Source organism: Chrysochloris asiatica, unplaced genomic scaffold (genome assembly GCF_000296735.1).
Source record: "Chrysochloris asiatica unplaced genomic scaffold, ChrAsi1.0 scaffold00041, whole genome shotgun sequence".
Lineage (NCBI taxonomy): Eukaryota > Metazoa > Chordata > Mammalia > Afrosoricida > Chrysochloridae > Chrysochloris > Chrysochloris asiatica.
In genome coordinates this window covers 12607416-12618838 of record NW_006408559.1, presented here as the reverse complement: position 1 = coordinate 12618838, position 11423 = coordinate 12607416, and the positions used below count along the sequence as shown (strand labels likewise).

General features: G+C 43.2%; 1 protein-coding gene across 1 annotated transcript in view; it reads left to right on the top strand.

Annotated features, from left to right (window-relative positions):
- Positions 1–11423, top strand: part of ZC3HAV1 (zinc finger CCCH-type, antiviral 1) — a 79526-nt gene that overhangs the window by 28294 nt on the left and 39809 nt on the right. Inside the window, exons 2-5 of the mRNA XM_006861243.1 lie at positions 1651–1786; positions 6851–7109; positions 8237–8671; positions 9659–9757. Of these exons, the coding sequence (XP_006861305.1) occupies positions 1651–1786; positions 6851–7109; positions 8237–8671; positions 9659–9757 (929 nt within the window). The remainder of the gene's footprint in view (positions 1–1650; positions 1787–6850; positions 7110–8236; positions 8672–9658; positions 9758–11423) is intronic.

The following is an 11423-nucleotide window of genomic DNA, read 5'->3' as shown; positions in this document are numbered from 1 at the left end:
GAGTGAGAGGCTTCCAACTTTGTTGTTCTTCTTAAGCAGTGCTTTGCTTATCCTGGGTCTCTTTCCTTTCCATATAGAGTTTGTAATAGTTTTTTCCATCTCTTTAAAGAATGCCATTGGAATCTGAATTGGGATTGTGTCATATGTGCAGATTGCTTTGGGTAGTATTGACATTTTCACAAAGTTCAGTCATCCTATCCTGGAACATGGTATAGTCTTCCATTTTTTGTAAGTCTCTTTGGGTTTCTTGTAGTAGTGTTTTGTAGTTTTCTTTGTATAGGTCATTTATTTCTCTGGTTGCATTTATTCCTAAATTTTTTATCCTTTGGGTGGGTATTGTAAATGATATTGCTTTCCTAATGTCCTTTTCAGTGCTGTCATTGTTACTGTAGAGGAATCCAACTGATTTTTGTATGTTGATCATGTACCTTGCCACTTTGTTGAATCTTCCAGTGAATTTTCAGTTTCTGTCCATTGAGAGTAATATAGGCTGTTGTTTTTGTGTATATGCTCTTAATTATGTTGAGGAATTTCCCTTCAATTCCTACTTTGTTGAGTGTTTTTATCAGGAATGGATGTTGAATTTGTCAAATGCCTTTTCTGTATCAATCAATATGATCATGTGGTTCTTTTCCTTTTTAAAATTGTATTTATGTGGTGGATAACATTGATCGTTTTTCTAATGTTGAACCATCCTTGCATCCCTGATAAGAATCCCACTTGGTCGTCATGGATTATTTTTTTTGATGTGTTGCTGAATTTTGTCTGGTTACCTTTTACTGTCAGTCAGTAGATGTGTTATTCTAATTATTCTTTGTTTCTCAATAATTTCTAATAAAGCAGTTCAAGTTTCCTTGTCAATTTTTCTCTCTTTTCTGAGTTATACACAAAGTGTTACCTGGATGCTCTGTTGTACATAGGGTCGCTATGAGTCGGTACCAACTTGATGGCACCTAACAACAACAATAAAGGAGATATAGTATAAAGAAGTAACAGTAATAATTATTTAAAAGGCAAATATGTGTGTGTGAAAAGAACTTTGGAGATCTGTTTCATTAACAATTGTTGTTTTATGCCATCAAGTCGATTCCAACTCGTGTGTTACAGAGCAGAAATGCCCATGGGATTTTCTTTACCAAAACAGAATGCCAGTTTTTTGCCCTCAGTGTTATTGGTGAGTTTGAACCGCCAACCTTTTGGTTGGCAGTTGAGCACTTAACCACTGCATCACCAGAGCTTCTATTTATAAAGATGACAGTCCGGAAAACTCTATGGAACAGAGGTACTCTCTAACACATGAGTTCATTACGAGTTGAAATCAACTATCCCAATGGGGTCTATGCCCACAAAGGGGGCTTCAGAAAGTTTGTGTGAAATGGAATGAAAAAAATGGGATTTTTCCAAGAACTTTTGGAAGCCCCCTTGTATGTGTGTGATTGGTGATAAAATATTCACCCCGTCAGTCCCAGCTACCTGTGTCATCAGTGTAACTTTTTACTGTGAATTCTTTGAGCAGGTCCTCCGTGAATTGGTTATCTGGGCACTTACGCATTGAACTTCTTTAACCAAAAGTTCTAGTTCCATGGGAGATTTCTTCTTTCTTTACTTCTGTGAGATGCGAACACTGACAACTGCTGTGTTTTCTTCTAGGCAATTATGTAAATATCCCCATGAAGTCTTCTCAGAAGAGAACTTCAGACTACTGAAACACCACCAGCTCTCTGGACTTAATCAAGAGGAATTAGCTGTGCTCCTCACCCAGAGTGACCCTTTCTTTTTGCCTGAGGTGAGTTCTGATTCCTCCGTTATAGGGGAGACGCCCTTCCCGACCTTGAGACTGTAGAGTAGTGGGGGAGGGCCAGCTCTGGGGCTGTGCAGGTGGCAGATGCCAGCAGTTTCCCTCCTGTTTGAGGTTTTGTAACAAGTTGAGTCTGAAATGCCTCGTTGGCCAGGCTTCTAGAGAGAACCTGGTGTGATCAAGTAGGGTCTGAAGATATAACAGTGCAAGGGCTGAGCAAGACTTTCCATCCGGATGGCCTGGCGGAAGAGATGGGATCTGAGAAGAGGTTTGGAAGATGGAGCGTGTTGGTACCGACTTAGCTTTTGTGAGTCCTGGAGGCACAGTGGTTAAACATTTCTCTACTAACCACTCAGCCCTCTGCAGGAGAAAAGAACTGACGAACCCTCTACTTCCTGTGAAGATGGTTGTTGTTAACGTGCTGTAGAGTGGGTGCCAACTCACTGTGACCCTGGGCCCAACAAAACATGCCCCCGTGTCCTGCACCATCCACACAGTACCTACGTTTGAGCCTGTGGGTGCAGTCTTTGTGTCAGTCCATGTTGTTAAGGGTCTTCCTCTTTTTTGCTGACCCTCCACTTCTCCAGGGACAGTTGTTGTCACTGTTAGTGCTGTTGAGTTGGTTCTGACTCATAACGACCCTGTAGAGGAGCAGCTGGTGAGTTTGAACTGCCGGCCTTGCAGTTCAAACCAACTTTGCAGTCCAGTGCTTTATCCTACAGCGCCACACCAGGACTCCAATTTCCTGTGGTGTTGTAGGATCAGCGCTAGACCACAAGTTCAAAAGTTCAAACTCACCAGCTGTTCCTCGGAAAACCCTATTATTGTTGTTGTTGTTGTGTGCCGTGGAGTCGGTTCCGACCCATAGCCACCCTGTACAGGGTTTCCGAGGCTGTAAATCTTTACGGGAGCAGAAAGCCTCTTCTTTATCCTGTGGAACAGCTGGTAGTTTCGAACTGCTGACCTTGCGGTTCGCAGCCCAATTCGTAACCACTACACTACCAGAGCTCCTTTGGAAGCACTATACAGGGTTGTTACGTGTCGGAACCAAATTAACGGTAGTTAACGACAACAATCTTCACAAAACAAATCCCCAGATGTTTCTTCCAAGATGCTACTGAGAAGGCTTGAACCACTAACCTTTAAGCTAGGAGGCAAGCACAAACTGTGCTGTCCCAGCGCCTTACCTGGTATACCAACTTGTCAAACTAAAATGCTTATTACCAGAAGAAATGCTTGCTTCCTTTGTACTGGTCTAATTAGGACTCCTGGTGTGGCGCTGTAGATTAAGCACTTGACTTCGAATCACATGTTGGTGGTTCAAACCCACAGCTGTTCACCGGAAGCCATGTACAATGTTGCTATGAATCAGAATCGACTTGATGATACTTAACAACAGTTAGGGGAGTAAAGAGCTCTGGTGGCAGTGTAGATGAAACACTGGACTGCTAACTGCAAGGTTGGTGGTTCAAACTGTAAGGCCCCAACTGATTTTGCCTAGCTACTTGACCAAACTTTAGTCAGGCTTCAAGAAATCTTCCAAATAAACTAGGCCTTAGTTCCCTAGTTCCCACCAAGGACAAGGCCAGACTTCAAAACTTCAATATCAGAAGGGATCCTTGAGAAATTTGTAATGGTCAAACTGACCCAGGCAGTGATAATACAACAGCTGCAAACACCTGTCTTAGGAAAACATCCTGACCACACAACAATTACAATTAATTGTTCTATCCTGTGCCAAAGCCAATTAACTTATAGATTAGAATGCTTGCTTCATGCCAAAACCAGTAAAAATATAAATTATGAATAAGTAACCAATCAGAAACCATACATATGCTGTTGCACAAATCTGCCCCCTGAAACCCTATAAAAACTTGTGTGTATAGTGAGTTGGGGTCACCTTTTTCTCCTGTTTTAGGAGTCTGTGAAGGTGGACCCTGGCGTGTTGGAAATAAAACTCTTGCTATTGCATCGAACTCGTGTCCTGATGATCTTTTTGGGGTCTCCTACTGGATTAGGCCACAAGGGGGCCTAACAAAACCTACCAACTGCTCTATGGGAAAAGATGAGGCTTTTTGCTCCTGTAAAGATTTATAGTCTCTATGCATGGGAATGGATAGTTTTTTAATTAGGGCAATAACATTCTTCCTTGTCATCAGTCTGGCAGTAGGGCTAAGTATCCTCTGAGCAGTTGGCAAACGTTCTTTTGGATTAGACCCTCTAAGAGAGTGATTCTTCAACTTAAGCCAGTCTCAGAATCACCTGCTGAGAACCACGGATTGTTGGGCCCATCTGTCTTGGAGGATTTTATCTTAAGACAATATAAATAAATATTCAGGTTTGTCATGGATAAATGCAAGTAAGACTTCACAAGACTCAGAACCAGCAATTAACAGTGTTAGTTTAAATGTCCAGATCTTTAGACTTCACCTTTAACGGTTGGTCTTGAGGAGGAGATTTGACCACCCGTCGAGCTCAGAGGAGGTTCTCTGAAGTTAGGATCTGAGACCTGGCTGTGGTGAGCTGTAGCTCAGCAGGCTACTCAGACGTCAAACAAAAGAGGGGAGATCTTTTGTTCTGTCTTCTTGGCAAGTGAGCAGAAACCTATCGCTTTATATACCATGTGTGCTGTTGTGTTCAACTATATAGGCAGGCATTAGACGTTGTGATTTTAATTTCAAGTCACGAAGATAGAGCCACTAGCATAATGTATGAGTCACACAGTATTTTTTTTTTATTTTTATAATGCGTTAATGGAGCCCTGGTGTGGCACTGTGGGATAAAGCACTGGATTACCAGATTGGTTTGAACCGCAAGGGCATTGGTTCAAATTCACTAGCCGCTCTTCAGAAACCCTATACAGGGTTGCTATGAGTCAGAACCACAAAAGTGCTTAAAAACAACAACATTGCACACTTATTAGATTATGTTGTCAGGCCAGTTCCTGCTTGAACCACTGACCTTCCAGTTAGCAGTTCAGTGTTCGTCCTACAGTGCCACACCAGAACTCCAGGTGTGCAACAACATTATGAAAACGTTTGAAATACTCTGACAATGACCAGATGGGCACCGATAGACTTGCTTGATGCAGGGTTGCCACAAACCAACCATTTCTACAAAAATTTGTAAAAGGCATTATCTATGAAGCACAATAAAAATGAGATCTGCTTAGAATTGTTAAGTTTTATTTCCAGTTAAGGGCATTGTTGTATGACATTCATGTTTTGCTAATTTATAGAAATTTGAATTATCGCCCATTGTTGCTGTTGTTGTTAAGTGCCGTCGAGTTGGTTTTGACCCAAATCGACCTGGTGTAGAGTTTCCAAGGAGCAGCTGGTGAACTTGAACTAGTGACCTTGTCATTTAAACCAACTTTGCAGTCCAGTGCATTAGCCCATAGCACCATACTAGGACTCCTTAGGGCAAGATGTATTTATGCTCTTGTTTACAATGCTGTGTTGATTACTTAGAAATTACGGGAATTGTGTAGTGACAGTATTTATGTTTTTCTGATAAAGACTTTATTAATGCTACATTTAGTTACATACAGATGCATTGCCCAGTTTCAGGAAAGTATGACATATTTTATCAATTTCCCAGGTTAATACAACTTTCCAAAGACTTCTGGTTAATGGTTAGAAAGCGTTATAGAAATATGTTTCTAGTTCTAAGTTCTGGAAGCGTAGTGGTTATGAATCAGGCTCCTAACTTCCAGGTCAGCAGTTCGAAACTACCAGCCATTCCACAGGAGAAAGATGAGGCTTTCTGCTCCCATGAAGATTGACAGCCTCAGAAACCCTGTGCAGGGTCGCTATGAGTCGGAACCGACCTGACGGCACACAACCACCACCATTTCTAAGTTCAGAATTTCTCTATTTTTAACTTCACATTATAAGTACTTGTACATAGGTGTTTAAAAGCATTATGCAATAGAAGTATACATACTGGTGATTTATATGTATGTTTAAAAGCATGAAAAAAACTCAACAACAGCATCACAGAGGTGTACATACTGGTGGCTTCTAAACGCCTGTGTAAGTCACCAGTGTGTATACTTCTATAATGCTCTTTGGAGTCTTGGTGTAGTGTTGTGAGCTAATGCGCTGGACAGCAAAGTCGTTTGAAACCACAAGATTGATGGTTCAAGCTCACCAGCCGCTCCTTGGAAACCCTGTACAGGGTTGCTGTGGGTTGGAAACGACTCAACAGCACTTAACAACAAAAACAATGGATTGCTCTTTACACTGGTGTGACCTTGCTTAAACACATCAACATCACACTTTATATTTTGTATAATACTTTTATGTATATTTTATTTGATCTGCTCAACAACTTCATTTGTTGTTGTTATTAAGTGCTGTTGAGTCAGTGCCGACTGTATAGGGTTTCTGAGGAGCGACTGGTGGGTTTGAACCATTGACCTTGAGGTTAGCAGTCCGGTACTTATATAGCACCATGTAACTTGATTTAGGAAATGTTAAATGGCAGACAGTTTGGAGTTGAGTTATAAAAATGATAACAGATTTTAATTGGAAGGTAATTGAAGGGCTTTCGTCAAGAGTTTAGCATTGGAGAAGAGATGCCAAGGGCTTGAGAAAAGGAGCAGTCTCTGTTTATAAGAAGCTTTGAGAAAGTTTATTGGAAAGAAAGGAACAGGTCCCAGAAAGTTATCATTTAAGGGAAGGCAGGTCTCTGAGACATGGGGTAAGTTTATGACTGGACCACGTGTTCTTTCTTTTGTTTTTGGCTTGAATGTGATGATGGCTGAAGAGAAGGAGGGTTTGAAAAGTAACCATTTGAGTAAAGTTTATAGATGGAAGGTGGTTCCTGGGTGATGCAAATGGTTTGCATCTAACTACCCACCTCAAGGTTAGTGCTTCAAACCCACCCAGTGGCAATGTAGTACAAAACTTCTGGCGGTTTGTTCCCGTAAATATTGCGGGTGAGGAAACTCAGTGAGGCGGTTCTACTCAGTCACACGAGGTCTCCAACAAGTCGGAAGTGACTTGATGTCACTTAGTAACAACTCGCCTCCCATTCCTCCCTCTGCAGATCTGCAAGACCTACAAGGGTGAGGGCCGGCGGCAGATCTGCAGCCAGCAGACGCCCTGTGAAAGGTTACACATCTGTGAGCACTTCACCCGCGGGAACTGCAGTTACTCCAACTGTCTGCGCTCCCACAACCTGCTGGATAGGAGGGTGCTGGCCATCATGAGGGAGCACGGACTCAACTTGACCGTGGTGCAGAACATTCAGGACATCTGTAACAGCAAGCACTCCCGTGGCCGGAAGATTCTGCCGGGCAGGAGAGGTGAGAGCGGGGCGGGGATGTGGGCAGGGTGAGGGGGCTGGAACATGGGCACACAGGTGAGGTGAAGAGCCACCACTTTCAATGACTGAAACTTTCTAGCGAACAGAAATTGCAAGCAAAGAAAAGTTTTATAGAATGTCTTAGTTCTCATGCTGCTGTATCAGAACTACCACAAGGGGGCGTTTTTTACAGACAGACACGTTCTCACAATTTAGAAGGCTGGAGGTCTGACTTCAGAGTGCCCAACGGGAGTGGAAGTTTTCTCACTTTCTGTTTGGCATCTGTCTCTCCCCTTCACTGCTTGCTTAATCTGCTCTGTTATGTCTCAAAAGGGATTGGCTTAGAACACACCCTGCATGAATACAGTCTAATTAATGTGTCAAAGAAAACCTGTTCTTAAGTGGCATGATAACCACAGCACAGGGATGGGACTTGGTATCGACAGTGCATAATTTGGGGGGATTCAGTTCATTCCACCACACTGTGTGTGAGAGACATTTTCATTCATTAGCTTTTCTAGTTCATCTACTTAACCCTTCTGGTGATGCAAGCAGGTGTTTGCTGTGACCACGTTACCGCTGTCCTGGTTCAGAAGAGAAAGGACCAAGCACCTTTTGTTCCTTCCTTACCGCATGCAAGCTATGAACCATGCACCTTGCATGCAGGTTACACGTGTGTGTGCTGCACAAATACACCACACACATGTACATACATATACACATACTATACATACCCTGGTACACAAACCACACACATGCACATAACAAACACATGCCTCACATATGACGGGGCTTCAAAAAGTTGGTAGAAAAAGTTCATTGTCTTCTCATTTCATCCTTCCATGAACATTGTGAAGCCCCCTTGTATATTCTCACCTCACATCTCCTGCAAACACCCCACACTCACATATATATATCACACACAAGGACTTTTACCCAGAGTGCACAGAGAGAACCTTCCCCTAGAAGGAGCTCCTTGAGCCCCCTAAATGATGAGACTCATTTGTGATATTTGTTCTAGGAACACTAGAAAGCAGAGACAGACAGCATCTCTGCAAACCCTAAGGGCACAGATTCAATTATGCAAACTCTAATTTTCACTACTCTGTTTTGCTTTGCTTTTCCCAGCTCCTCCCTCAGGCCACCGAGCTGTTGCATACAGAGGTAGATGCAAAAGTCAAGATAGACTTTTGCAGGACCGCCAGGAATTTCTTCTATCAAATTCTAACTCTTCCCAAAGGCCCTACACGCCCAATTCCGATAAAACCGGCAATAGGTCCACGCTGGATGGCTTGGCTATGGAAGGTCTCATCTACAAATTCGCGCATTTTGAGAGTCAGGATAGCTCTTCACCTTTCCCTGTCTCATCCAAGGCCACCAATCTTGCAGGCACAGGTCAAATGAGAACAAGCCACAGGTTTTCTGAGAATGGCAGTGTAGACGATCTCTTTTTTGGGGATCAAGACAACACACATCCTCTTTCTGATTCAACACCAGCCTCCAACTGGAAGGATCCCATGGCCAAAGCAAATACATTTTCCACCTTGCTCCAAAAAAGCACAGGTTTGCTTTCCTCGGATTACGTGGATACCAAGGATCAAACTGGAAACCAAAATGCCCAGTGTGTCCCATGTTTTAACAATACAGTTGATGGAATGGCCCCAGATCTAACTTCCACAAAATCTTCAAGTTCCAAGATCACAGTAGGTAGAAAGAGAGAAGAATCATTACCTAGGGACCAGAACACCAGAACCACTCATGGGAATCAACGAGCCGCTAGTGAAATTACTGAAGACGACCCAGGCACAGCATTTAAGAAAAATTCTGTTTCTTCAAGGATATATTGGTCTACCAAATATGTCCAGAACACAGCGAATGACCCTGTGAGAGTAAAGGATGAAACTACAGATGAACATAAAAATGGTGCTACTGGCTTTGGCTTAAGAGAGGATAAAGCCGTGCTTCCCTCTGGAATTCAGAGTCTGCAAACCAAGGGGCTTCCCACACCTGGGAAGACCAAGGTCCCAGCACACGTCAGCAGTTCAACAACAGTAGTATCACCTTCCTCAAGCGACAGAGCTGTAGCCTGTGGGATCATTGGTCAGAAAACAGCTCACAACTCCGGGACCCCTACCAGTGGACTTACCACCAGTAAAGCCCCCAACTTGGCTCAATGTAAGTCATTGTAGGCAAAAGAGGGTTGCCAGATGTTATGCAAGCAGTGGAGAAGAGGTGGTTGGAGGGCATTGGTTAAGGGTTTTGGTTAAGGGGAGGTACTGTTGAGGAGATGAACTCATGAAGGCAGGGAAGGACCACCCAGGAGAAGCAATGAAATCAGCTGCTACATTTATCAAAATCGTTGGATGGTTTAAGAAGTAAATAGTACTCCTAGGTGTTTCTTTTCATGGGGAACTATCTCATGAGCAACATATGAATCACAGGAGTTTTCTGGAGCAGTATCTGTGCTTCCATCCCAGTGTGAGGTCAGGTATCTTGGTTTTTGGTATAAACACTGATATTAACATGCAGGCATCCTTTTTTGTTTTGTAGGTTCCATTTCCAACGTTACCAGTATCAAGTCTTCCTGGGTAGATGAAAAGTCGGAAGAAATTTGTCTTGATTATCTACAGAAGAGCTGTCAAGACAATAGTGAGTGCCCTAAGGACTTTCTAACATAGCTGATGACAAATACGACCAATATTATTGAGCATTTTAGTATATGCCAGATGCAACACTGTGAGTTTCACATGCAACGTCTTCTTTTTTTTAAAGTTTTTATTGTGAACTGAGTGATAGTTTACATGGGAGAACATCGGCTTTACACCATCGTTTCATTGCAATGATTACAATCTCCTCTGTGCATCATTATTCAACAGTATTTGCTTCTATTTGCCCCCCCCCCTTTTTTTTTTTTTTTGAGGTGGGATGTACACAAAAACACTCAGGAATGTACAATAATTTAAACAACCAAAGGGCACATTCTGTAAACCTGCCTCCTGGCCGCCAGCACCCAGTCCCTCTCTTTCCGTGAGTCCAGAGTCCTCAGCTCCTCCCTCCCTTCACACATGCAACCTCTTTGAACCTCCTCTGAACCCTGGAGTTAGAGGTTGTTGTTAACCCATTATGTTGTTGTTGCTATTAGGAGCCATCAAGTCAGTTCTGACTCCCAGCGACCCTATGCACAACAGAATGAAACACTTTGCACCAGCCTCACAATTGATACCTTAAACCCATTGCTACCACCACTGTCAGTCCATCTCCTTGGGGAGCGGGGTCTTCCTCTTCAACGAGAACCCTCCACTTTACCAAGCTTGGTCCCTCCTGATAACATGTCCGATGTATGAGAGACAAATTCTTGCCATTCTTGCTTCTAAGGAGCATCTGGCTGTGCTTCTCCTGAGACAGCCGTGTCTTAATTATCTAGTGCTCCTGCGATGGAAATATCACAAGTGAATGGCTTTAACAAACAAAAATTTCTTCTCTCATAGTTTGGTGGTGTGGTGGTTATGTGCCGTGGAATCGGTTCTGACTCACAGTGACCCTGTATGGGAGCAGAAAGCCTCATCTTTCTCCCACGGAACAGCTGGTGGTTTTGAACTGCTACCTTTGTGGTTCACAGCCCGATTCATAACCACTATGCTACCAGAGCACTCTTAATTTAGGAAGCTAGAAGTGTGAATTCAGAATGCCAGCTCTACAGTAAGATTTTCTCTCTCTGTTGACTCTCGGGGAAGGTCCTTGTCTCATTTCAATAGGTGGCCCTTTGAGATCTCTATGCGTCTTGGCATCAGTAGTCCCCTGGGCCTAGGAGGGTCTCAGCACAGGGATCCTGGGGCCAAGGGACCTGCTTTCTTTCTCTCTTTCTTTCTTCCTTCCTTTCTTTCTTAAATGTTTTATTATGAATTATGTGATAGTTTACATGTGAGAACATTAGTTTTACATTCATCCTATCATATATCGTTTAATTGCCATGGTTACAATCCCCTCCATGCATCATCAACCAACCAAAGGGTATACCCTACAAGCCTGCCCACCCCCCAGTCGTCAGCACACAGCCCCTCTCTCTCTCTCTGTGTCTAAAGTCCCCAGCTGCTCCATCTCTCCACATCGTTGTCTCTGCCTCCATCTCAGGCATCACTGCTTCTCTGGGTAGGGTTCTGCTCTCCGCTCTTCTCCCTTGATGGTCCTAGGGACTTCTGCTCCTAGGCTGAAAAGTTAATCACTTCCCTCCTTGCTACAAAATATCTACCTTTACATTTCCAACCCTCACAAGCAGTCCCGATAACAATTTTTCACTGTTGTATCTCAAGTGGCT